Here is a 27,841-nt window from a genome sequence, read left to right as displayed (position 1 = left end):
GTATTCAGAAGCATTGCTGCCCCTGGCAAAGTAGCCAGCAATAGGCATCTAGCTTGGTGGCCATCCAGGTTGGTGGCCATTACTGCCTCCTTGGGGAGTGAGTGCCTCTACCCTGTGTGGAGGGCTTTTAAAAAACCTGTCCTGAATCTTCCAGCATTCCTCTGTATTGGATCTCCACCTATTCTAGTGTTATCAGAGAACGGGGGAAACAATTTCTCTATTCACTTTTCCCACGTCATGCATAATTTTATACACTTCTGTCATGTTGCCTTTTACTCGCCTTTGCTCTAAACTAAAAAGTCCCACATTCTGCTTCCTTTCCTCATAAGGAAGTCTCTCCACCCCCTTAATCACTTTGTTTGCCCTTTTCTGAACATTTTCCAGCTCTGCAATATCCTTTCAAAGACAAGGCGAACAGAAGCAGCAAGATTCAAGCAGGGACTTATTGATGCGGAACTCGCTCTATTAGCTGCAAAGCTATATCAACTCGGCTGGATGATTTTGGGCCCTGCTCCCCCATCCTCATGGAGCTGTGGTGAGGGGATAAACCCAGGCAAGGCTCTCCTGAACCCTGAGGTTCTTATTACCTACTCTTTCCTTTTCCTAACAGGTAGGAGCCGAAGTGGATGCAATTTTAAAAAGGAGGGCTTTCTCCAGCAGGTGGCAGCATTAAGGAATGCAGTTTTAGGAACGGTCCCTCCTGTAGCTTACTGTATTTTTTGCTCTATAGGATGCACTTTTTGCCTCCTAAAAAGCAAGGGAAAATGCGTGTGCGTCCTAGGGAGCGAATGCAGGGGGGGGGAGGCAGGCGTGAAAAGCCCCCAAGAGCTGCACACAAGCTTTGTGCGCTCTTGTGGGCTTTTCCCCAGGAGGGAGAAGGGACTGACTGGCTGCACCAGTCCCTTCTCCCACCTCGTAGAAAAGCCAGGAGAAGCCGTGCAGCCCCTTTAAAGAGCTCACGGCTTCTGTGGGCTCTCCAGGAGGTGGGGGAAGCTGCAGCGGATTCCCTCCTCCCCGGCTCCCTTTGAAGCAGCAAAGTGGGAGGGGAGCAGCTTACACTCATGTAAGCAGCTCCTCTCCCACTTTCCTGCTTCAAAGTGGAGGGAATCCACTGCAGTTGCGAGCAGAGGATCCATGGCTCCGCTTCCTTCCCTCAAAGCAGGGTGCAGGGGTGCAGGGGGGAAAGAGGGCAGGAAATAGATGCCGGGCAGGAAGACACAACCACACTTTGACCACTGAAAGTCCACCCCAGCCTCCCCAGATTTCCACTGAGACGGCCAGGCTAATCTCAATGGCCATAGGTCAGGCTCAGCATTATTAACTGGACTTAGATAAGCCATGGTTCCCCTTCCTACCCTCCTCTGAGGCTCAGTTTAAAGCAGCAAAGCGGACAGGAGCCACCTGCTTTGCTGCTTTAAATAGTTTAGTGCAACATTTGATTCAGAATATTTTTTGTGTGTTTTCCTCCTCTAAAAACTAGGTGCGCCCTATGGTCAGGTGCGCCCTATGGTGCGAAAAATACGGCAATTCTTTTTTTGCAGCGTTGAAATCGATATCCATCATAATGCAGTAATAACAAGGCATTCAAGAGAGGGGTTGGTGTGTATATATACAGAATAGTAAGGCTTTTTGCTGAAAGCAAATTAACGACCCCTCTGTTCATTCACCCTCCAATAGCCTATCTTCCCTTGATATAAACACCAAGAGGGTGATTGTTCATTTTGTTAAAGATAAGCTGGAAAAACATGGTCCCAGGACAGGTTTAGCCAGGATTCAAAACAGTCACCAGCAGCTGCTGTGTGTGAAGCGGCAAACACCATCCAGAAGGGGAGGGGCAGAAGTTAGATTGTGATCTACTGAGAGATGAGCAGATAAGGAAGCCACTTTGTACTGAGTCAAACCCCCAGTCTGTTCAGCTGTTGGCCTGCGCATGCAGAAGCCCCAGGTTCAGCTCTTAGAACCTCTCCCAGGTAGGTCTGGAAGAACCCTCCCTGCTTTAACACCCCTCCCTCCCCCAAAAAGCCATTGCCATTCAGTGCAGACAATACTGAGTCAGATGGACCAATATTCTGAATCGGTATCAGGTGGCTTCCTATGTTCCTATTCAATTCAGCCTTTGGTTCAGAAACATGAGGACTAAAATCTTATTTAATTTTCTAAGTACTGTAGCTCAGTGGTGCAGCATAGCCTTTGCATACAAAAGGTTCCAGGTTCAATCTTCACTTAAATGTATTAAGTGTGTGTGTGTGGGGGGGTTAATTTAGTGGAAACTTAGCTGTCAAAGTTTCCCTTTTTTAAGGTAAATTCTCTTATTCCGAATAGGATTCCTTGCAAGAAAAAGGAAAAGTTGACAGCTACGAGTGGAAATCTACCTAATTTGCTCGATCTGTTCAGTGATAGAGCATCTGGACTGGATGCAGAAGGTACCAGGTTCAATGTTCTTCCTGCTTTTAAAGAGCAGAGGTGAAAATGTCCACTTGCTGTTGTTATGACATCTAGATCCGCACTGTCGACACTGACTGGCAGTGACTCTCTGTGGTTTCAGGCAGGGGTCATTCCCAGTCCTATCTGGAGATGTTGTTAGGGATTGAACCTGAGACTTTATGTACACCAAGCAGGTGTACCTTATGGTTCAGATTTAAAGGCTGCTTTAAACAGGAGCACAGGAAGCTGCCTTACACAAAGTTGGACAATTTCCCCATCTAGCTTTATATTACCTACACTGACTGGCAGCAGCTCTCCAGGGTTTCATAGAGGGTTCATTCCCTGCCCCACCTGGAAATGCTTTGGGTGCTGAGCCTTGGGCTTCTGTGTGAGCTATGCAAATGGGCGATACCCCAAACTAACTATGGTTTGTGGGGGCACCCCTGTGAAGAGGTAAATGGAAACTTTGCATGACAAGTATCTCAGTGGTTCCCCTCCCTCTTCTTCTGTTTGGCTGGAGAAGAGGTACACGTGACAGCTTCCCACCCCTATATCAGAGCCTGCTATCAGAGCAGCTGGAGGAGTCCTTTGCTGAATGGCTGAGCTGTGTTTATCCTGAAGTAATCAGGGATGTGGTTCTTCTTATAGGAAAGTTGCTGTCGCTCCTACTCTCAATCCATTCTAGTGGTAAGTGTGTTATTGGCTGGGATCCACTTGCTCCCCCACCCCCCACCCCTCAGTCTTGGAATGCAACTTTTGTCTGGGAGCCAAGCATGAGGGATGCTTTCTCTGCTCCAGAATGTCACATCAGGAATTCATTTGCAAAACAAATTAGCAAGGGAAGCAAGGCAGTGTTTTCCAAAATGCTGCAATCTTGCAAACACCCCCACCCCCTGTTTTATAACTGCCTTTTGTTGACCAGGGGCCACCCCCTATTTTCTTACTCCTCTCTCTTTTAGAGAGAGAAATTGTTCTTTATGGGTGTGTGAATTGTAAAGCTTCAGCGTTTTAGTTTATACCTTGGGGCCTCTGGAAGTTCAGTCTGGGGCTGGCAGTGGAGCTTTCCATTGTTGAGCAACTGCCAAGTTCCCTGGGCTAGTTAAATGTTGCTCTGTTTCCCTCTGGAACCACCTGCTGCTGTTGCTTGCCTCTTCCATCTCTTTGTCTGAGTGAAGGGAAAGGACTAAACATGTGGTCTATCTGTGCTCGGCAAGTGGGATACGTTAAAGGCATGTGTTAAAGGTTTTACAGCTTATATTTCCACACTTTTCTTTGCTGCATGCTTGGCCATGTTAAACCTCTGCCAGGGTTCTCTCACCAAAGAGCACACACCCCAAACTTGGACCTTGCCCTTCCAATGACTTTTTACAATACCTGGCAGGGTTGGTGTGGGCATTAAATGAGGAGGAACATGGATGCCACCTTGAGCTCCTTGGAGGAACAAGTGGGGTGTCCATGCATGCAATCAAGGAAACTGGCCAGGTGTGAAAAGCAGAGAGCACTCCTGCCCCTTTAACACCTGGGCAGAAGAGGACTTTTTTTTCAGTAGGTGGAAAGCCACACTTGCTGTAAGGTTTTCCTTTGCATATCTGTTAAAGGGGCAGGAGCGCTCTCAGCTGTTGGCTGCCACCCTTCCACCAACATCTAAGCTTGTCTATTTCTTTCCCGCCATCCATATCCCCCCTTTCCTTATGGGTCATTTCCTTTTGGGATTGGCTGACTATATGGCAGAACATGTCAGGATTGTATTGCCTGTTGGGTTCTTGCACCAAGTGAGGTTTGTGGTACTTGGGCCCTATGGGTGGGCTCTGAGGCTCTCTTGGTGCCCATCAGGACCAGTAGACTGGAAAGCAGGCTAGTAAGAAGAGTCAGAGACAATGACAGGGAGAGTGTGTTATGTATTGAAGTTCTCACCCTAGCCACCAGGGGTATTGTGTACAGTCATACCTCGGGTTAAATACGCTTCAGGTTGAGCATTTTCAAGTTGTGTTCTGCGGCGACCCGGATGTAACGGAACGAGTTACTTCCGGGTTTCACTGCTGACGCATGTGCAGATGCTCTAAATGACATCACGTGCATGCGCAGAAGCGGCAAATCGTGACCAACGCACATGCAGACGCGGCGTGCGTTCTGCTCAGGATGCAAACAGAGCTCCAGAATGGATCCCGTTCGCATCCAGAGGTCCCACTGTATATAGTTTTAACTCAGGTCCACGTAAATTAATTTAGGCAGGAAACCCTGGGCTTTTGATGTTACAATGTTGACAGGGGGGTTGCCTATAAAAGCAGGCCAACTGAGCTGTTTGCTGTTCAGTTCAGTTCCAGCTTACAGTGGTACCTCGGGTTAAGTACTTAATGCCTTCTGGAGGTCCGTACTTAACCTGAAACTGTTCTTAACCTGAAGCACCACTTTAGCTAATGGGGCCTCCTGCTGCTGCTGCCATGCGATTTCTGTTCTCATCCTGAAGCAAAGTTCTTAACCTGAAGCACTATTTCTGGGTTAGCGGAGTCTGTAACCTGAAGCGTATGTAACCTGAAGCGTATGTAACCCGAGGTACCACTGTACTTATAAAGAACTACTTGGAGAAAGCTCTGTGTCATCTGCTATGTCCACCCACTACTTAATAGAGTGGCTCCCTGATTGGTTGTAATCAAGGAGGCTGTCTGGTGCTGGCTGACAGAAGTTGATGGGGCAAAATGTTTCCCAGCCCTACCTGGAGATGCCACAGGGGACTGAAGCAGGGGCATTCTGCAAGCAAGGCAGGTGCTCTAACGCAGAGCTGTGCACTTCCCCTTAAAAAAATAAAGTAAAATTCTAGTCCCTGTTGTTCTGAATAAAAAGCTGAATCAGCACAGGAAGCAGAGACAGATGGCTGGGTTCATCTAGCTCAGTACTGTCTACACTGACTGGCAGCAGCTGTCTGGGATTTCAGGCAGGGAACATTCCTGGAACTACCTGGCAAGGCCGGGGACTGAATCATGGACTTTCTGCATGCGAGGCAGATACTCTACCACAGAGCTATGGTCCTTTCCCATAAAATCACATTGTAGCCTGCTCCAGATCTCTGAGTGGTGAGAGACTCTGGGGGTGCCACTGTTATGAGGACTAGAATCTTATTTTCATGGGAAGGGTCATAGCTCAGTGGCAGATAATGTGTTTTACATGCAGAAGAAGCCAGGCTTAGGAGATACAGTACTATTGCCTGACATCCTGGTGAGCTTCTGGCTGTCCCTGTAGGCCAGGTGTCAGCTGTACTGGGCACTGAAATTTGAGACCCCAAGGTCTGCCACTGGTGTGGGGACCCATGCCTGCTGGGGCTGATGGGAGTTGCAGTCCAGAAACGTATTTTGGGCCGGAGGCTCTCCACACCTTATATGCAGATTTATTTAAGGAACTTCTGTGTTGGCTGATTTTCTGGGAATCCTTTGCAAGTTGTTCCATGACAAGCCCTGTCTTGTTAAAGAGCCCCCTAACTGCAGCCACGAAACCCCAATGCATTCCAGAGGATTTTCAGGCAGGACAGGATAAGCTGTGACTCTCCAGGTGTCTTTGGACTCAAACTCCCATCATTCCTGGACTGTTTGCCATGGTGGCTGGGGCTGATGGGAATTGGGTTCCAATGAATATGTGGTGGGCCACCTTAGGAGAGGCGTTCCCCGCCCCCACCCACCCCCCATGAGGCAATGCCTTTTTTAAATCAGGAGCATCTCTTGCATGAAGGGGAGGGGGTGCCCCTTAGAAAAGGGACGGGGAGCATGGAGTACCACCCACTTCTTGAGGTCTAAATGTTCCTTAGCTCTGTTTGAAGGCGCATCTTGGGAATGCTAACCTGATGTTGCTCTCTCTGTGGGCATGATGTTATTGCGCAATGCCCTCCATTGCCATTGCAGTTACAGATTTCAGAGAAAGGTGACTGGCATGTCTGCAACCATGGTCTAGCCAGAATTTCACGAGTCTCGGTGATTAACCTTGAGTTTCTCAAAAAACCACAATGTTCTTAAGAGAATCGCTGTTTGCAAGCAACATGTTCCTCCCCTCCAACATTTCTCTGATGAAAATAGGAAAGTCCTATTCCATAAAAATGGGGGGGGGGAATTACTATTTATATTCCACGCATCTGACTGGGTTGCCACTCGGGGAGGCTTTCAACATATATAAAAACATAATAAAACATTGAACATTTTTAAAAATAAAAACCTTCCCTATACAGGGATAGCTGGGAGGGTCAGATAACTCCATACCCTCCAACATTTCTCCAATGAAAATAGGGACATCCTAATGAAAAGTGGGGCATTCTGGGATCAAATCAGAAACCGGGATGGCTTCTGTAAATCTGGGATTACCCTGGAAAAGGGACACTTGGAAGGTCTGCATGCTATAGAACTGCCATGCCTCTAAATCTTGCCCAACCCCTGACACTTAAAGGAGGTGGTGGTTAATCTTAAACCTGTGTGGTTTGTTTGCCTTAAGCCTGGCATCTCCAAACTCAGCCCTCCAGATGTTTTGGGACTACAACTCCCATCATCCCTGGCTAACAGGACCAGTGGTCAGGGATGACTGGAATTGTAGTCCCAAAACATCTGGAGGGCTGAGTTTGGGGGTGCCTGCCTTAAGCAGTGATTCTCTGCTCTCTTTTCCTGATTGCCAGTCTATTTCTGGGCCCGATTCAAGGTGTTCACATTTGTGTTTAAAGCCCTCAACAACTTGGGCAGCAAAGATCTGAGAGTTCTCCACCACCACCACCCTCTTGGGTGTTAAGATCAGCAGAGGGGGTCTACTGTCCTGAGGCATTCAGGATGCTGGCAGCCCCAGAGAGGAACTTATTTGTGGCAGCACCTAAGTTGTGGAACTTCATCCCCACAGAGGTGCATCTGACATCTTCATTGGACAGTGTCCATCATATGTCAAAGACACCCCTCTTTACCCTAACCTTGGACACCTAAGAACATGAGAAGAGCCCTGCTGGATCAAGCCCATGGCCCATCGAATCCAGCATCCTGTCCTCATAGTGACCAACCAAATGCCCATTATGGGATGTCCCCAAGCAAGACCTGAGTGCAACTGTTGTTCCCCATTATCTGGCATACAAAGGTAGACTGTCTTTGAGCATGGAGGTTCTGCTATCACAATAGTCTTCCATATGAGCAGCTTTACAAGCTCAGGCCAATGGCCCATCTAGTCCAGCATCCAGTTCTCACAGCAGCCAGTGAGATCCCCCAATGGGAAACCTGCAGGCAGGATCAGAGCACAATAGCCCTAACTCGGCTCCTGTGTTATGAATAGCAACTGCTATTCATAAGCATTCCTGCCTCTGATTGTGGAAGCAGAGCATAGTTATCCTGGCTTATAGCCATTGCATCTGGAATATAGGTTTTCAGGACCCACCCCCTTCCTGTGATTGTAACTTGTTTTAAACGGTTTGTAATACTGAATTTTAAATTCACCTGATGGTGAAGGGTGGGGAGCAACAGCAGCAGCAACAACAAATAAACAAATAATGGAACTTCTGAATATAAATCCAAAGGGTTGCATGTTGCAATGCTGACTGGTAGAGGCTCCATCCGAAGAGTAGATCTGGTGATTAATGTTGATCCAACCCCTTTCTTACATGATATAATCTGGCACTAGTTTTCAGACCTCAGAAGGAAAAACGAGCTCCAGATCTCTGTCTCTCTGTCTGTTTCTCTCTCCACCCCACCCCACTCTCTCAGGAAACAGCATCGATTCTTCGCTTCCCATGCAGAAAATGATGGAGAATGAAGCCTTCGTGTCTTTCATATTCTTTGGCACCCTTTTGGTCATAAAGATGTATGCTGTAGCCGTCATAACAGGGCAAGTGAGACTTCGCAAAAAGGTAGGCAAGTCATTCTTTTTTTAAAAAAAATAATGGCACTTGTGTGATTGTAGAAGGAGTTTGTACCCTCTATGTGGCTTTTGAAAATGGTTCTCTTTAACTTTTTGGTATTTTGCAGCAAGTTGTGATCTCATTTCATGCATTTACTAGATGCCACTGTTTAGCTTTCTCTGTCTTGCATCTGTTTACATTTCCCCCCAAACTGGGCTTTGAACACACTTTGCAAAAAAGAAAAAGGGAAACCAGAAATGTTAAACAGGTTGTGGAATTTTTATGAGAGACTTCCCAATCAGAATTTGATGGGGGGTTTTGAGGTGTTAAAATAAAAAAAACAGATAACCCATCTTTCAGATTCTTCTATTTGAATATTTAAATCCTTGTTCCAGTAACTTTTAAGTCCCACCAAGGGACCAATGGTGAGCACCTGGAGCTCTTCATAAATAATAGAGACCCGTGTTTTGCTTCCGTGTCCTTGATTCAGTTCAGTAGATTCAAAATTAGTCAAGGATCTAGTAGCAGGCATTTTAAGTGACTAATTTGCCAATATATGGTGAAGTTGACACTCCTGTAACTAATTTAGAACCAGGTCTCTTGTTTTTAATCTGATTTTTGTTCCATTGGAGCAGGATTGCCAATAGTGTAGAAGCCACACAATCCGAATGTGTTTTTGTGTTCACATGACAACTTTACACAGAGCTAAATCAGCCCCCTTAGAATGATGACCAAGGCAGAGTAGTGGTGAGCAGCCTGAAGAAAAACATTGCTGAAAGCTCTTCCAAATCTTAAATGGGTGATCATTCTTCTGATTGCTGTGCAAAGTTAACTCCTTCAGCCAGTTCGGTAGACAGCATCTATGGTGTGCATTCTTCCCCACCCCACCCCAAGAAGGAGGATTTCAATTGCCTTTACAGTTGTAGTAATGATAACACCAACAAAGGAAATTTGCAGGGGGGAAATGACTGTCTACACATCATTCCACCTTATTAGTTATTTTGCTATGCTTGCCCAGCAGTTTTATTGACATTTGGAGGTGCACTCTTGAGTTATATAGCATTGACTGGGGATGAAGCAGTCTGGCCACCCTGAAACTTTTGCAATGTTGAAAGCAGGATTGTGAATAACCACTTATATACTATCCTGTGCACAGATCATAGGATCATAGAACCGTGGGGACTCTCCATGGGTCATCTAGTCCAACACCCAGCAATGCAGGACTCGTAGCCAAAGAAACCCTTGACAGACAGCTATCCAATCTCTGTTTAAAAACATCCAATGGAGGATTGTTCACCGCCTTCCCAGGGAGTCTGTTCCACCCTCAAATGGCTCTTGCTATCAGAAAATTCTACCTAATGTTTAGTTGGAATCATCTTTCTCATCATTTGGATCCATTGGTTGAGGTCCTGCCCTCTGCAGCATCAGAAAACAAGCTTCAACCATTTTCCATGTGGCAGCCTTTCAGATACAGTGGTACCTCGTGTTATGTACCGTCCCCCTTACGAATGCTGCGGGTTACGCATTCCTCTAACCCGGAAGTAGGTGCCCCTTGTGACCTTTTCCCCCGGGATGTGAGCGGAAGTCACACTCCGGTGGTGCGGCAGCAGTGGGAGGCGGCATTAGCGAAAGCGCGCCTCATGTTACAAGCAGTTTCCTGTTACAAACGGACCTCCAGAATGGATTAAGTACGTAACACGAGGTACCACTGTATTTGAAGATAGTTATTGGGTCACCTCTCAGTCTTCTCTTCTCCAAGTTAAACATACCCAACTTCCTCAATGTTCCTTGTAAGGCTTAGTTTCCAGACATTTTATCATCTTGGTCGCCCTCCTCTGCCTCATCTCCCAGCTTGTCAATATCATTCTGAAATTGTGTTGCCCAGAACTGGGCGCAAGATTCCAGTGGGAGCAGGGGAGCTGATCAAGGCAGAATAGAGCAGTACTATTACTTTCCTTGATCTGGATACAGTCATACCTCATGTTACGTTTGCTTCATGTTACGTTCTTTCAAGTTATGTCCCGCAGCGACCTGGAAGTACTGGAAAGGGTTACTTCCTGGTTTCGCCGCTCGCGCATGCGCAGAAGCGCAAAAGGATGCCACGCGCATGCACAGAAGTGGCAAGTCGCAACCCACACGTGCGCAGAAGTGCCGCTGCGGTTTGCGTTCTTTTTCATATTGCGAATGGGCCTCCGGAATGGATCCCGTTCGCAACCAGAGGTACCACTATACTAGACTTGATTCAGCCTAGAATTGTTGCTGCTGCCTTGCGCTGCAGTATGTCTCTCTCTATCTCAGTTGCTGGAAACCACAGAAGGGGAGAGCGCCCTTGTGCTCTGGTCCTGCTTGTAGGTTTCCCATAATGCACATCTTTTTGGCCACTGAGAGAGCAGGTGGCTGGCTAGACGGGCTACTAGCCTGACTTCTGTCCATACTTCTGATGTTCTTAGCGGGACTTCTGCTTAGCGGAAGTTTGAGTGATGTTAAAAATAATGAGTTTGTTTTCTCTTTTTTTAAAAAAGCTGTAGTTTCTTTCCTGTTCCCTAAAGGGAAGGAATGCCTTCTCAAGTACTTCTTGGAAATCTAGCTTTCACTTCTTGTTATTTGGAACTGCTATGTTCTGCAGTTATAGGTGGTTGTCTAGGATGCAATAAAACAAACCAGAACACAGTTGATCTCTTTTTGGACCCACTTCAGATGGTGCCCAAATCTGCACTGTGTGTTGGGGGAGAGGGTTCATGGCCAACTGCCCACTTCCCAAATTACAAAGCAAATAGGGGGATTTTGTGGAGGTTTCTGTGTGTCAAAGTTGGATCAAGCCATTAACCAGGCATGGTGCCTCCCCAAGGTCCCAAGTTGTTTTGTAGAGCTGGGGGATAAAGCAAATGTTCCATTTTTATGCGATGTCTGAATTTTCGTTTTTAGTTTTCAGTATAACAAAACCAAGCTAACTAGGGAAAGCTAACTGAGCTCAACCAAAATAGGAGTAGCGGAGCAGAAAACTGTTTGATGAACAGCTCTAGATTTTAATCATAATGAACTATTTTCCACCTAATGATTCGGTGGAGGGATTAAAAACTATTCCCTCCCCCATGTGGATTATGCTGGGGGGCGCAAGGTTCACCCCAACACCCCTTTCCCTACGCAAGTAAATGGAGAGATCTGTTTTCCAGGGAGAGGAGGCAGAGTTCCCACAAAAATTCCACTGTGGAGAGTGGGCAGAAGCCCACCATACCAACAGTCTTTGGGGTAACGGGGACATATCTGAGGAGCAGGTGACATTCCCCAGTCTTTCCTGACAATCTTTTCCTTATCCTATTATTCCTATTGCACCCGCTCCAAAACAATACAGTATTCATTGTGGGGGAACCATAAATCTGTATTGCTTTTGGGTGGGTGCTGAAGAGAGTGGTGTGTGTTTGCATATACAAGTCTCTGAAAGTTGTGTGAGTTGAACCTAGGCTACAGTAGAAAGTCAGTCTCTGCACCCACTTTTCCCTCTGTCCAGGCCCACCAAAGGTATGCAGCCCACTGAAGACTGCTCTGGAGGGAATGTGACCTTCAGGCTGCAAAACATCACCCATCAGAGAGAAAAGGAAGTTTAAACTTCAGGGATTGTGGTCAATGCTAGTCCTACTTAGAGTAGACCCATTGAAGATAATGGCCATGACTAATAACTCAGGTCTCTTAATTTCAGTGGGTCCATTCTCAGTAGACTCTTTGTTTGATATCTGACCACTCCCTCCAGGTTTCAGTGCTTTCCTGAAATGTTAAAAGTGATGCAAATTATCCATCAATAATTCACATTATAATTCATTTTTAGAAAAATCCCAAATAGTTGCAAAACAACTCCTTCAGGGATTTGAAGGGGAATCTGGACAATTGTCAACCAGGGTTAGCCAATGGCCTTGGATAGCTCCAGGCTTTCAAAATCATCCTTGTCATCATTCTTTTAAAAGAACTTTGTCTTGGAAAGGAATTGAGATGCTTGTATTCAAAATAGTGAGCTGGCTTCCAATGGACACTTGCTAGCTTCCAAACAGGGTCTGTACATTCTCCGTTTTCAAAACAGATTGTTGCAACATCCAGGATTAGGTGCTGGATCTTTTAAGAAACTGGAAGTGATCCAATGCCAAAACCTCTGCAGTTGTGATGCAAGCAATGCCTGGAACTTTTAATGAAAAGGCAACCAGAAATAATCTAATCCTGACTGTTTCAAATTAAGAAACCCAAAATGGTGACTGTAACTGGAATACCAAAACAGGATTTTACTGCAGTTTAAGCTGTGGACTTATTGGAGGTGGTAGTTGTTTTAATATTCTTTTGGAATGTTTTAAAGAGCATGGCTTATGGAACTCCTTTCACAACCTGGGGTTTATTCATAAGAGACTGCCACCTTGCATTAGGTGGTGCAACAAACCTGAGACAGTTGTGGGAAATCATCAGGCACAGACACAGCCATGCAGCCAGTGATGTTGGGTGGAATGTTCTACTAAATCTCCCAAAATGCTGATAAAAGCCTGTTGGAATGGGAAGAAGCAATCTTCACTTTTTATTATACACTCTCTGTAAAGCTCATAATCTCCTGGAGTGGGGAAAATACTTTAAAACATCCGTCTTTGAGCACAGTCTGAAGACATCTCACATCTTCTGTCTCTGAGGCTGAGTTACAAAATGAACAGAATTGAGGGCTAAAGCTTTGAGCTGGCTGGGATTGCATATTTAGTTGCTCCCCCCCCCCCCACCAGCCCCACACTTGTAGAAAGCTTGCAAGCCAACCCAGCCTTTCCCCACATGTAGAATGCTAGAAAATAACTCAGAGGCACCATCTCTTGCTGCACTGAATACATAAACTGTATTTGGCCAGTTTGTAAAACCAGCTGGCGGTGTTTTTCGGAAATATGTTACTTCAACATGCAAGGGGCGGTAGCAGGTTCAGAGTAGGGATGGGGGGGTATAATTTCAATTCTGTTTGCATTTAAAAGGCAAATCTACCTAATGTGTGCTTTACAAACAGTAAGGGAACCAAAACTGCACATCTCTGCATTTTTGCAGTTTCCCAGCCAGGTAATCTGCCTGAAAATTCCCACATCTGGGGGAAACGTGCAAAAAAATGCATATGTTCACAAAAATAATGTGCGGAAATGTATCATATTGGGGGGGATATAAATATATGGGGAAATATTCTTTGCAGAAAAGAATAATGAGTTTGACAAAGTTTCATGAAGAAATGTGTGTGTGTGTGTGTGTGTGTGTGTGTGTGTGTGTGTGTGTGTTGGAGGAATTCATATTAAGATGCTGGGTTATTAAAATGAGGGCTTTTAAAAGTAAATAAATAAATTGCAAGCTGCTGTGGAAAAGTGGAGAAGTGAATTTAAGACAGGGAAAAGGAGAAAACTGGAGAAACCAACTATGGCATATTCACCCATCCCTTGTTGTTCCAATTATAATTATTAATTAAATTTATTGGTCACTTTTTTGCCATGGCGACTCAAAGTATCTTACAATATCTGAAGCAAGAAACACGTTTATACATTCAATCTAGCATAAATTAAAAGAATGAATCAATACTTCCCATATAAAAAAAATTCTGCACACTTGGCAAACTGGGATATGGGGGGGGGGAAGGTTCTGCCCCAGCCTCTCCCTGTTGCATGGAGACTGCCTTTCCATGCGGGGAGCATTCATGCACCAGCCTGCCTTCTCTTCTCTCCCCCATCCCTGCAATCAGAAGTTGTGCGATCTGCAGAGGGCAATGCCAATCAGTGCTTCTGCACTCCCTGAAGGGGTTCTGCTGGGACTAGTTTGCTTCAAGTGTAAGCATTCCACAGTCTCCACCACTTCCTCAAGGAAGCTGGTAATTAATTTGAATGTTTTAGAGCTGAGAGGACACTTATGACCCGAGGCTGCTCCTGGGAGTGGCCAGACCTTGGCACTTTCATGCCTGAAGTGTGAAGTTGCAGGCATCTCTGTCAGATGTTCTGGAGCTGAGTTCATTCGCATAAAATCCTGCGAATAGGTTACAAGGCAGATTGCCAAATTGTGGTTTGGCACGCAAGAAACTAGTCCTCATAGCCTTGTAGGTCTTCCTTAATAAACACAGGAAGCTACCAAATGCTAGGTAAAGACTATGTATTGGCACCCTGAACAAACAGCAGCTTCGGGGATTCTTTGGGAGCTTCAAATGTATGGGTTTGTCGGAGCCTTGTCTACACAATTCATTTAAAGCAGTATCATATTATGTTAAACAGCCATGGTGTTCCCCCCCAAAAAACCTGGGAACTGCAGTTTTTTAAGGGTCTTAAAAGTTGTTAAAGATAAAGGGACCCCTGACCATTAGGTCCAGTCATGGCCGACTCTGGGGTTGCAGCGCTCATCTCGCTTTACTGGCCAAGGGAGCCAGCGTACAGCTTCCGGGTCATGTGACCAGCATGAGTAAGCCGCTTCTGGCGAACCAGAGCAGCGCACGGAAACGCCATTTCCCTTCCTGCCGGAGCGGTACCTATTTATCCACTTGCACTTTGATGTGCTTTTGAACTGCTAGGTTGGCAGGATTAGGGACCAAGCAACGGGAGCTCACCCCGTCGCGGGGATTCGAACTGCCGACCTTCTGATCGGCAATTCCTTGGCTCTGTGGTTTAACCCAGTTGTTAGGAGACCTCTATTTCCCCTCCCAGGATTTCTGCATCAATCTCTCTTCCCAGGGAACTTTGATAGTTGTAGCTCTGTGGGGGAATAGGGGTGTCCTGACAACTCATGGAATTGTGGTGTCAGAAGAGACACCAAAGGTCATCTAATCGAAGCCCCTGCAGTGCAGAAAACTCAGCTAGAGCATCCATGACAGGTGGCCACCCAACCTCTGCTTAAAAACCTCCAAGGAAGGAGAGTCCCCACCTCTCATGAGAGTCTTTCAAGCAGCTCTTACTGCCAGAAAGTTCTTCTTGATGTTTAGTCGGAATCTCCTTTTTTGCAATTTGAAGCCATTGATTTGGATCCTACCCGCCAGAATGGGAGAAAACAAGCTTGCTCCATCTTTCGTGGGACAGCCATTCAGACACTTGAAGATGGCTATCATATTTCCTCTCAACACCCTTAACAGTTCCCAGGATTCCTTAGGCAATGAAGCAAGATTCTAGTTCATGTGGCTGTGAATAAAGGGCTAGATTAAACAGGAGCCTAGGGAGATGCCTTATGCCAAGTCAAACATGTTCCATCTAGCTCAGTATTGTCTACACTGGCTGGCAGCAACTGTCTGGGGTATCAGGTGTCTCTCCCAGCCCTACCTGGAGATGCCACTTGGGATTGAACCTAGGACCTTCTGCATGCAGTGCAGATGCTCTGTCACTGAGCTGTGGCCCCTCCCCACAATTTGTGACATGAGTTCCTGGATGGCTTGTTCAGGGACCCTTTTCTCCTGTGTGAACCTTGAGAGTTTTTGCAGATCCAGCAGCCCTCCTTTGTGCCAATGGCTACCCAGGCTACCCCAACTCCTGACCAAAGACAGGATCTGCCCAAAGGGTTTTTGTTGTTCCAGGAAGTATGTGGTCTGTGGCCAGTGTGCATGGAGGAAATAACAAAGTAAAACAGAACTTTGCTCGCCTTGAGGAAAGGCTCAGTGTAGCCAGAGATTATTCTAACAGGTAGGCTTCACTCTTGATGGCTCCTCCATCGGAAAATGTATTTATTTATTTCCTAAAATGTATACCCTGCTTGGTTGTAAAACAAAACACAGTAACCTTAAAGCTATTTGCAAAATAGACAAAGGAATAAGAAAAATTAATTTAAGCCTTTTGGAAAATTAAAATAACAATAAACCAAAAGCAGGTTGAAATTTGCATCAGCTTTCGGTGGTTTGTCTAAACAAAACAAGTAGGTAGGTGTTGGTCTGATGCAGTCAAAATAAATAAAAATAATTAAATTAATTAAAAAATTGTCCAGTAGCACCTTAGAGACCAACTCTAAGTACAGAAACCAAAACAAGTACAGAAAAGGTGGAGGCCTGACATCAATAGGCAGGGAGTTCCAAAGTTTAAAGACAGGTATGACATGGTACCTGTAACAGGGCTAGTTCCTTAGATCAAAGCGGCTGAGCGGACGGATTTGGGGTAAGGTAATCTTGCAGGTGAACTGGCCCCAAGTTGTTAAGGGCTTTATATACTGATAGTAACACCTTGACCTTGGCACAAGTGTGATATGCGAAAAGTGCCTCACTTCTGTCAGCAATTGTGCTTTTAGCAAAACTGCTTACAATGTGGGGAGATGCAGGGAGAAAGTTCTTATTATGAACCTGCCGTGAACTAATTGATCCTAATTGTGTATCTGAAGAAGTGTGCATGCACACGAAAGCTCATACCAAGAACTAACTTAGTTGGTCTTTAAGGTGCTACTGGAAGGAATTTTTTTATTTTGACTATGGCAGACCAACACGGCTACCTATCTACTAATTGATCCTTGTTTTCCTCCAGGCATTTGCCAATCCGGAGGATGCTCTGAGGCACGGAGGGTTGCAGTACCACAGGGAAGACCCTGATGTGGAGCGATGCCGCAGGTGAGTCTTAAAAATAAAAACAAAACTCCTCTTTGCACCATTAGGAGGCCATCTTTCCCTTGCACTTCAGCCAATCAATTGCTGGCTCTGCTTTCCACGGCTAACCAGTGATGTAGATTTTGAAGCTGCTTTGCGTTGTTCCTTCCCTCTTCCCATGTGATTGGCAGCCCCTAGCATCACTGAGGACATATTATTGGTAACTCCACAGGCCACTCCAGAGTTGTGGAGAAGTTTGGGGAAATGGGGAGGGGGGGCAAAATGGACAGATTCGTGCATCCTGAGTGAGGATGGAGGTGAAAGTCATAGAATCATAGTATAATAAAATTGTAGAATTCTAGCATTGGAAGGGGCCCAAAGGGTCTCTGGTCCCAACCTCCAGCAATGCAGGAAGTTCCAGCAAAAGATTTAGTCACATCTAGTGACATTTAAAGTTTAGAATTCTTCCCTAGATGCAACAGATCACATCTCAATTTCCCTTAAGCACAGAAATTTTATATACAGTATCTGTATCTATATCTACAGAATCTATCTATTTACAAACATACAAAGAATGCCAAAGAAACAATTTGCTGCTTGGCTTGACCAGGGAAAGACGCAAGTGGAACAGAACTAGTGTTCTTTTTCAGCGCGGAAACCAGCAAATTAAATTGGCCGAAGGCAGGAGCAAATCTTTAGTACGTAATGCCCAATTAAAAAACGCTTGCACTTCTCAGAAATTGCATCTCTCATTCCTCCCAGAAAGGCTTCATTAGTTGTTGCCTCAAGGAGGGTATGGTTAATTCCTCTACTAATCTACTTGAGATTGATCAGCAGGGTTCCCATCCAGTTTGGTAGCAGTTTTTTAAAAAAACAAAAGAAAAACAAAACATTCTTGTTCTTTTAAAAAACAACAACAACTAATTACCATGAAAAACACAACTGTACCAGCACCAGTGACACAGTCTTAGGGTGAAGGGAGGATAAAACATATAATGGTAAGGCTAAAACTATGCATTGTTTCAACATACAGAACTTGTGAGTTGGTTCTGCTCAGAGTATTACCTGCTGAAATTTGTGGACTTAAGTTAGTTGTGCCCATTAACTTAAGTGGGTTTACTCTGAGTAAGACAGGCATTGGATACAACTACCTATATTTAGACAGAGGTTATCTGGCGCTTTTGGAGCCAAAGAAAGAGAAAGAAAGAGAAAGAAAGAAAGAAAGATGCAAACTGAGATAATATTTTGGACTATTTTTCAAACCGTTTTTGGCCCGATTTATTTATTTTATTTTATTTATTGCCATTTATATCCTACCTTTTTTCTCCGAGGATCTCAAAGTGGCATACGTGGTTCTCTCCCTCCTCATTTAATCCCCACAACAACCCTGTAAGGTAGGTTAGGTTAAGAGAGGCAGTGCACTGTCCAAGATAACACCCAGTGAGCTTCCAGGTCAAGTGGGGATTCGAACCCTGGTCTCCCAGGTCTTAGTCTGACACTGTAACCACTGCACCACGGTGGCTTTGGTTTCTACTGTTTTGCCCTTTGACTCCTGTCTCCAGATTGGTTTTATAGGTTATAATACAATAACAGCAGGTAGTAAACAGACATTCTGTTTGGGCTTGACCTCTCAAACTTAAACAGTGAATTATTTTACTTTTATCTCGCCCATCACCCTAAGGTGGTCCCACAGCAGGCTATAATAATTTAAACACAATATTAAAAAGGAGTGTAAAACAATATAAAATCACAGATATAAATACAGTGGTACCTCGGGTTAAGAACTTAATTTGTTCTGGAGGTCCGTTCTTAAGCTGAAACTGTTCTTAACCTGAGGTACCACTTTAGCTAATGGGGCCTCCTGCTGCTGCCGTGCCGCCGGAGCACAATTTCTGTTCTCATCCTGAAGCAAAGTTCTTAACCCAAGGTACTGTTTCTGGGTTAGTGGAGTCTGTAACCTGAAGCGTATGTAACCTGAAGCATATGTAACCCGAGGTACTGCTGTGAGGTGGGTCTCAAGTGTCTTAATCCATAGACAGCGTCTGGGACTTAAGTTTTGCGAAAAGGCAAGTAAGAGGCAACATGATAGAAGTTTACGGAATTATGTACAGCCTGGAGAAAGTGGAGAGAGAAAATCCCCCCTCCCCTCTCTCGTAACACCACCACTCTGTGGGCGTACAGTGAAGCTGAATGTTGGAAGACCCAGGACAGTTGAAAATTACAGCACAGAGGTAAATTATGAAACTCCCTTCTGCAGGAGGCAGTGATGACCATCAACTTGGATGTTTTTAAAAGAGGATTGGACAAATGCATGGAGGAAAGGGCTATGGAGGGCTACTAACCAAGAGGGCTATGCTCTAATGCTTCTGAATACCAGTTGCTGGAAACCACAGGGGAAGGGGAGAGGGCTCTTCTGCTCGGATCCTGCTTGCTGCTTTCCAGTTGGCCACTGTGAGAACAGGATGCTGGACTAGATGGGCCAATGGCCTGATGCAGAAGACTCTTCTTATGTTTTTGACACACAGATGAAAGTGGCCTGAAGGACCCTCTTTGCCCACCCCACCCCACACAACAGACTCAAAGCGCTTGACACTTGCAGCCCTCGTAGTGTGATGGTTCAGTATCCAGACCTCTGAATCTAAATGCACTGCTGCAGGACTAGTCTGAACAGGAATCTTAAGTGCCGCTGGTGTTCAGCTGGCCCTGAAATCCCCTTGAGAACATGTGACTGGCTTGCTTCAAACACCTGCGTTCCTTCCAAAGAAAAGCGTGAAGTCCTGTTTTGTTTTGTTTCTTTTGTAAAGGATAAGAGGTGAAGCAGAGTTGACTGGGTAGGGAGGGCATAGCTAAGAGAGGGAAATGGTGCAAAAGCAGATTTGGGGGAGGGAGGAGCAGCTGGTCATAGATGCAAAGGCTAATAGAGTTGTGGGTTTCCAATCCTACAGCCTTATACGCTTGCAAACTCCCCACCTTAAGAAGCCCAACAGAGAACAAGAAGCCTTGATGGCTCCATATAAATTCTGCCCCCTTAATTAAACTATGACATTTGCAGCCACAAGACAGTGGTGATGCCCATCAACACATTTTTTTTTAAGGGTAATGGACCCACTCATGGAGGACACAGCTATTGGTGGCTACTAGCTGTGATGGCCATATGCTACCTGCCTCTGAATGTCAGGTTGCTGGGGAACAAAACTGGGGAGGACTTGCTTGTGGGCTTTCCATTGGGGCATCTGATTGGCCACCAGGAGAACAGGGTGCTGGAACTAGGCGAGTCACTGGATCGTGGAGCTGGGAAGCACTGGGTCTCTTCACCCAGTGTTCCAATGCGCTCCTAGCCACACTGAAATTTTTTTGGCCAGCCTAGGCAGCTGTCAATCCAGGCACCAAAAATAAGCAGCAGCTTTGAGTCACCTAGGTATATCACCTGTGGGCACTTTTGACAACTGTAGCAGCTGCCTAGCACTGTTAATTGATTTCTCTCTGTGTTGGGGAGGATTAAGTGCACCTTAAATACTCCCTACTGCCAGGAACAGGCTGTCAAGAGTTGTGTCAGCTGGCTGACATCAATGGAGATCTTTCTGCTATGGAGTGATGGCTTTCCCTTTCATTGTGGGGTGAGCCTCATCTGTCATGGAGAGGGGAAGGAAAAGCTCTGACCAAGTGAGGAGTGGCTGATTTATTTATTTTTAAAAGCTGGTAAAAGTTCCTCCCCAGAGCTATTGAACCTATGGTCATGAAGAGGAGAGGGTGTTTTGTGGCATAGGAAGCGCAGGAAAAGTGTTTCGGGTCTGGTGAGATTTACAACTCTCACTGTTTGCTTTGAGAATGAGAGCTGGGTTTGGAATGTAAGCAAAGGATTTGATGGGGCCTTTCACTTCCATAATTGGCAGGATACGACATGCTCTAGGCAATCAGACTTCTAAGGAGTGGGCAGGGGTTCATCCTTTCAGGAGGGTAGCATGTAATTGCAAATAACTCCCTACCCCCCCAAAAAAAGACCCTTCACCCTCTTTAGGGATGGGGAAAGAAATTAGATTCAGTTTGCATGAAGCGGCAGCTCTACCAAATTTTCACCCTCTGAAACACTACAGAATTAAAGAATTGTAGAATTGGAAAGGACCCCAAGGATCATCTAATCCAACCCCCTGCAATGCAGAAACCATGCCTAAATAACCCCTGACAGATAGCCATTCAAACTCTGCTTCAAAACCTCCAATGAAGGAGAGCCCACTACCTTCAGGGAATCTGTTCCATGGCTGAACAAGTGCTCCATGTGAGGCTTCCAGACCCTTGAGCATCTTGGCTGCCCTCCTCTGCACACCTTCTAGCTTGTCAGTCTTCTTAAACACTATAGAATCATAGAACTGAAGAGCTGGAAGGGACCCGGAGGGCCATCTAGTCTAACCGCTTGCGATGCAGTAATCACAGCTAAAGAATCCCTGACATTGCCCATCTAACCTCTAAGACTCTTCAGTGATATTAATTTGTTACCTGCCATTCACCAGCAGGTTCCAGTGAAGGTTACAACACATTAAGATTCAGAATTAAGACCATTTAAAACCTATTACAGTGGTACCTCGGGTTACATACGCTTCAGGTTACAGACACTTCAGCTTACAGAGGCTTCAGGTTACAGACTCCGCTAACCCAGAAATAGTACCTCGGGTTAAGAACTTTGCTTCAGGATGAGAACAGAAATCGTGCTCCGGTGGTGCGGCAGCAGCGGGAGGCCCCATTAGCTCAAGTGGTGCTTCAGGTTAAGAACAGTTTCAGGTTAAGAAAGGACCTCCAGAACGAATTAAGTTCTTAACCCAATGTACCACTATACAATTGCAGGATTGTCTGTCCTTTAAATGTACACTTCTCAAGTTTTTGCAATGCAAATTCTCCAGCCAAATAGTGTGAATTTAAACAATGCACATACAAAGGTAAATTGTTCTAAAATGAGTTGAATCAAGGGAAACTATAAATATGGCAGAGGTATGGTTTATAGACAGCACGTATTGCCCAAAAATTGCATGTAATAATATTATTATTAGGAGAAATTCACACTCCATTGCTGAGGACTTAAAAAGAAGGAAAAGAATGTACAAAATGAGGTGGGAATGTGGAGGGCAGCACTTAGAACTGGGAAAAAGAGAAACAGAGAGAAGGTGGAATTGACTGAGTTCTCCTTCCTTGAAGCGGGGGGGGGGGGCAGAGCGGCTTTTGGAGAGCCACTGCTTGTCTGGGTAGACTGTACTGAACTAGAGGGACCAATGGTCTGACTCTGTAGAAGGCAGTGTCATATGTTCTTGTTTAATCTAGCTCCCTTTTCAGAACCATGAAAACTGGGCTCATTCTTACTTCATTTTTAAAGGACTCTGTGATGGAGCACTTGCTTTGCACACAGGAACTCCCAGGTTCAAACCCCAGTAGCATCTTCAGGAAGGGCTGGGGGGGAAAGACTCCCTGCCGAAACCCCGGAGAGCCCCTGCCAGCCAGTGTAGACAGTACTGAGCTTGATGGGCCAAAGTCCATATAAGGCAGTTTCTTATGGTTCCTGGACATTCATAATGTGTCTTGCATTCCTTCCTTGTCAGCCAAGAGGGAAACGACCTCCTTGGTGACCCAGGGAGAGTTTTTAGCGACTGTTTTCCTTTAATTCCGTTGGTCCATTTCATTATAGATTTTGTCCCCAGGGGGCTGTGTGCTTCCTGAAACTTGCACCCTACAAGCCAAGCAAAGACATCAAAAGTTATTTTGCTGTTGTTGACTTTTAAAATAAACGTTCTAGACCCCACCATCTTCCGCCCCCACTACAGCCCCAGACTTGGCCCTTAATCTGCACCGACCCTTGAAGGCAGGAAATGGTTCCATTGAGGTGTTATGGCTTGTGGCACGACTTGTTTATGCATAATCCCATTAGCAGCCCTGGGTTGTGGCCAAGGTGTGCGCATACATAAATGCAGAAAGGGGAGGGAGAGAAAGGGGGGGCCAAGGAGCCAGGAAATGGTGCAACCACGCCATTGCCATGGCAACGATCCCATCCATGTGCGTACATCTTGCCTTAATGAGGACACGGTGATTGGAGCCAGCTGCGAAGGCTTGGGTTCCGTTGCCTGCTTTCCCTGAGATTTTTTGCCGCTGCAAATGACCACAAGCTGTGTGCTGTGTGCAGTTCTGTTCACCCTCACCCCCAACAAGGATATTGCAGGGTTGGAGAAGGTTCAGAAAGGGGCCACCAGAATGATCAAGGGGTTGAGCAACTCGTCTGTGAGGAAAGCTTGCAGCATTCAGGGATTTTCAGCTGACATAAAATGCGAGTAAGAGGTGACACGATATAAGTTTATGAAATAATGGCTGGCATGGAGGAAGTGGGCAGAGAGAGGAAAAATTCTCCTTCTCTCATCACACGAGAACTCATAGACATCCAAGGAAACTGAATGTTGGGAGATTCAGGGCAGATAAAAGAAAGTCCCTCATAGTAAACTGTTTTAAAGTCATCCACGTTGCTGGCTGTCAAATGGCTCCTGTGGAATGGAACTGAAAGCAATGCATCTGAATTCCAGTAGCTGGAAGCCACAGGAGGGGAGAGTGTGGTTGTGCTCAGGTTCTTCTTCCTGGTTTCCCACTGGAGCCTCTGGTCAGCCACTGTGAGAACAGGGTGCTGGACCTAGATGGGCTATTGGTCTGATCCAGCAGCCACGTCCTTTCTGTTCTTAAACCCCACTCCATGGTCTCAATGGAGGCAGGAGGTTTGGGTGGGTAGGTTTGAGGGGAAACAGCTGCTGAGGCAGTGCTGAAATAGGATGAAGCATAATTATTCGTGCGACAGATTTTGCTATTCTCACCACCAACACCAAAAAAAAAAAAAAAAAAAGTCTGGGGAAATTGACTCTCGTCTGTTTGCAGCACTGAATCAATTTATTTCTTTTTAAATCTGCACTTGCTTCTGGACAGAGCTCATAAGCAGGACCTAAGTGAGACAGCAACTCTCCCCACTTGTGATTCCCAGGAACTGGCATTCAGAGGCATATTTCCTCCAACAGTGGAGGGAGAACGTAAAGACATAAACTGAACCCTGCTGGGTGCGTTTCTGAATGTATTTCCCTCAATGCAAACCTCCTGCCCATGGGCTAGTAGTGTCCTACAAGGCCATTTGCCTCAATCCATGTCCATCTGCCAATCAGAAGACATCACATGTAACATCATAAGGTGAGCCCTGCTGGATCAGGCCATTGGTCCATCCAGCCCAGCATCCTTTTCCCACAGTGGCCAACCAGATGCACATTATGAGAAGCCCACAAGCAGAACCTGAGTGCATCAGAAACTCTTCCTACTTGTGATTCCTGGCTAACTGGGAGGACGTAGCCGTTGCAGCTAATAGTCCTCAAAGTCTTGTCTTCTGTGATTTCATGTTTTCATTGTTGGGACTTAGTATGAGCATAGGAAAACAAGAAAAGCCAGCCAGGTGTGCCAAAGTAAAGCCCACAAACAGGACCCAAGTGCAATAGCATCACTCTCCCCACTTGCAATTTCCAGCAACTGGAATTCAGATACATTGCTTCTTCTGGCCATGCTCCCCCACTTCTGCCTTCTGGGCCAGGCACCCCCAACCTGCGGCCCTCCAGATGTTTTGGCCTACAACTCCCATGATCCCTAGCTAACAGGAACAGTGGTCAGGGATGATGGGAATTGTAGTCCAAAACATCTGGAGGGGCAAAGGTTGAGGGTGCCTGTTCTAGGCGATTGAAGATCATGCCAAGCCCCAGAGCATTTATTATCAGATTCCAAAAGCTTTGTGGACTACCTTACAAGTTGTAAGATAGTCTACAAAGCTTTTGGAATCTGAAAATGAGTGATTGAAGGAGATTTGAAAGCTGATTCAGTTGAGGCAAGGTCTGAGCTGGTGACCTTCCTCTGGGGTGAAAAGGAAAGCCATTCATGTCTGAAAGTTGCGGTTTGGGAGTGGTGCCAGTAGAGGCTTTATTCCCAAACAGTCACTTGGGTGCGTCTTTCTTATTGTTATATAACCCTATTAAAACCAGCCTCATGTTGTTCAACTGTACCTACCTAAGGTAGATTGTGCTGGAATTTCCCCCTTGTTCATAGAGCTTGTTTAGCCTGTACCCACCAAGTAGGCAGACATCTCTGGGTTGTGTCAGGGGAGAAATGGAATCTGCCTAGGCCCATCTAGGTAGGTGTCAAATCTCCCCCCCCCCAACATCTGCATGTTTTGTAAAATGTGTGCTGAGTTTTGTGTCTGCTGTTGAAAACACAATTGTTATGAAGCCTAGATGGGCAAACATCTCTTCAAGATCTAGGTGGGAAAGGAGAGGGGCCAGTTTAAAAAGGTAAAGGGACCCCTGACCATTAGGTCTAGTCACGGGCGACTCTGGGGTTGCGGCGCTCATCTCGCTTTATTGGCCGAGGGAGCTGGCGTAGAGCTTCCAGGTCATGTGGTCAGCATGACTAAGCCGCTTCTGGCGAACCAGAGCAGCGCACAGAAATGCCGTTTACCTTCCCGCCAGAGCAGTACCTATTTACCTACTTGCCCTTTGACGTGCTTTCGAACTGCTAGGTTGGCAGGAGCAGGGACCGAGCAACGGGAGCTCACCCCGTCACGGGGATTCGAACCGCCGACCTTCTGATCGCAAGCCCTAGGCTCTGTGATTTAATCCACAGCGCCACCTGCATCCCAGGGCCAGTTTAGTCTCCAGCAAAAACTGGTGGTGCACAGCACCAATTGGCTGGGAATAGTGATGTTAATAACCACTATTCCCCTTTCCTGACCAAGGCTTGGGAATTTTCCAAACATTTTAAAAAGAAGTTCTCTGGCTTCTTATGTGGCCATAGCTCAGTGACAGAATAACTTCATTGTACCCAAGAGGTCCTGTGTTCAGTCCCCAGCATCTCCAGGTAGGGCTGGGAAAGACTCCTTACCTGGAACCCTTGAGAGCTACTGCCAGTCAATGTACCTAATACTGAGCTAGATGTACCAATGGTCTGATTTAATTTAAGGCAGCCCCCTATGTTGACACAATGAGATGTTTCCTTCCCCACCCCCTACACTTTTTAAAAAGCGAGTGCAACCTTTTTAAAATGCTTGATAACTTTGCAATTCATTTGTACACATTGTATACCTACTTCCACTAAAATAAGGATTCTGTACAATTTTCAATGTCTCTCCCCCAAATTGTGCCCATGTTTGTACAAATAGACATGTAATCCAACTGATATCTGCATTCTAGACTTCAATGAAATCCATCAAACAGGTCTGTTTGCTTTGAAAAGAGAGGCAGTGTGGTGTAGTGGTTAAGAGCGGCAGACTCGTAATCTGGTGAACCGGGTTTGCTTCCCTGCTCCTTCACATGCAGCTGCTGGGTGACCTTGGGCCAGTCACACTTCTTTGAAGTCTCTCAGCCCCACTCACCTCATAGAGTGTTTGTTGTGGGGGAGGAAGGGAAGGAGAATGTTAGCCGCTTTGAGACTCCTGAAGGGGAGTGATAAATCCTGCTGAATCAGGCCAATAGACCACCACCTAAACCAGCCTCTTGTTCCCACATTGGCCAGCCAGGTGCCCCAGTGGGCAGCCCACAAGCAGGATTCAAGCACGAGAACCACTCTGCTCTCCTATGGCTTCCAGCAACTGGAATTCAGAAACATGACTTCCTCCGACTATGGAGGCAGAGTATAGTAACTGTGGCTAGGAGCCAGTGACAGCCTTCATGAATTTGTCCCATATCCTCTTTTAAAGTCATTCAAGTTGGTGACTATCATAGCCTCCTGCAGAAACAAGTTCCATAGTTCAACTATCCACTGCATGAATAAGTCCCTTCTTTTATCTGTCCTGGATCTTACAACATTCAGCTTCATGGGATCTCCACAAGTTCTGGTGTTACAAGAACTTTCTCCATGCCATGCCTAATTATATAAACTTAAGGTAAAGGTAAAGGGACCCCTGACCATTAGGTCCAGTTGTGACCGACTCTGGGGTTGCGCACTCATCTCACTTTACTGGCTGAGGGAGCCAGTGTACAGCTTCCGGGTCATGTGGTCTGCATGACTAAGCCGCTTCTGGCAAACCAGAGCAGCGCACGGAAACGCCGTTTCCCTTCCCACCGGAGCGGTACCTATTTATCTACTTGCACTTTTGACATGCTTTCGAACTGCTAGGTTGGCAGGAGCAGGGACCGAGCAACGGGAGCTCATCCCATCGTGGGGATTCGAACCGCCAACCTTCTGATCGGCAAGTCCTAGGCTCTGTGGTTTAACCCACAGTGCCACCCGTGTCCCATTATATAAACTTATTTCTCCTCTTATGCACCTTTTCTCCAAACTAAAAAGCCCCCAAATGCTGTGATCTTCCCACATAGGGGAATATCTCTATCCTCCACCCTGGATAATTTTGGTTGCCATTTTCTGAACCTTTCCTAATCTAAAATAGATAAATGATTATCTGGGTTCTACCCCCCTTTTTTTCTCCGCAGGGCTCATCTCAACGATATGGAGAACATTTACCCCTTTCTCTTCCTCGGTGCGATCTACTCCCTTCTGGACCCCAACCTGACTGTAGCCCGGATCCACTTCTTGATCTTCTTCGTTGGCCGGATTGTCCACACCTTGGCCTACCTGCTGAAACTCAGGGCTCCCACGCGCTCAGTGGCCTACAGCGTGGCCCAACTTCCCTGCATCTCTATGGCCCTACAGATACTCTTTGCAGCCATCAAGTCCTGGTGATTGCTTTGATCTGAGACTTGAAAGGGGTGGGAAACGAGATGGACAAGTGGCTTTGTTTGTAAGAGGTGGATAAAGCTCTTCCTTTTCCTTGCTGTGGTCTGGTGATGTGCATTTCAACCTAAACCACTGCATCTCTTTGCCTGGATGGACTCTCAGTCATGTCATCTTCAGACTGGACACTTTGCTTGGCGATCTCTCCTGGGAGGGGAGGCACCTTTCTGTTGCTGATGGGCATGTGGTGCAGAGGTTCAGGTCCACAAAATGATAAATAAATAAACACTTATTGCAGTAAAGAATATCTCGCTAGTCCCAAGCTGTCTATT

General features: G+C 46.0%; 1 protein-coding gene across 5 annotated transcripts; it reads left to right on the top strand.

The window, feature by feature from the left end:
- Nucleotides 1-480: 480 nt before the first annotated feature.
- Nucleotides 481-27,816, top strand: PTGES (prostaglandin E synthase). Of its 5 annotated transcripts, XM_081178916.1 has the most exons (5): nucleotides 1,916-1,970; nucleotides 3,073-3,111; nucleotides 8,136-8,278; nucleotides 16,735-16,817; nucleotides 27,269-27,816. In XM_081178916.1, the coding sequence occupies exons 1-5, from the start codon at nucleotides 1,931-1,933 to the stop codon at nucleotides 27,516-27,518; spliced, it is 555 nt and encodes a 184-aa protein (XP_081035042.1). In that variant the 5' UTR covers nucleotides 1,916-1,930; the 3' UTR covers nucleotides 27,519-27,816. The 5 variants fall into 5 exon arrangements, with proteins under 5 accessions (XP_081035041.1, XP_081035042.1, XP_081035043.1 ...); XM_081178915.1 differs by lacking the exons at nucleotides 1,916-1,970; nucleotides 3,073-3,111 and adding an exon at nucleotides 481-610; XM_081178917.1 differs by lacking the exon at nucleotides 3,073-3,111.
- Nucleotides 27,817-27,841: the final 25 nt, after the last annotated feature.

Source organism: Podarcis bocagei (assembly GCF_964188305.1).
Source record: "Podarcis bocagei genome assembly, chromosome: Z".
Lineage (NCBI taxonomy): Eukaryota > Metazoa > Chordata > Lepidosauria > Squamata > Lacertidae > Podarcis > Podarcis bocagei.
Note: the sequence above shows the minus strand (reverse complement) of the source record. Positions and strands in the feature narration are given on the sequence as shown.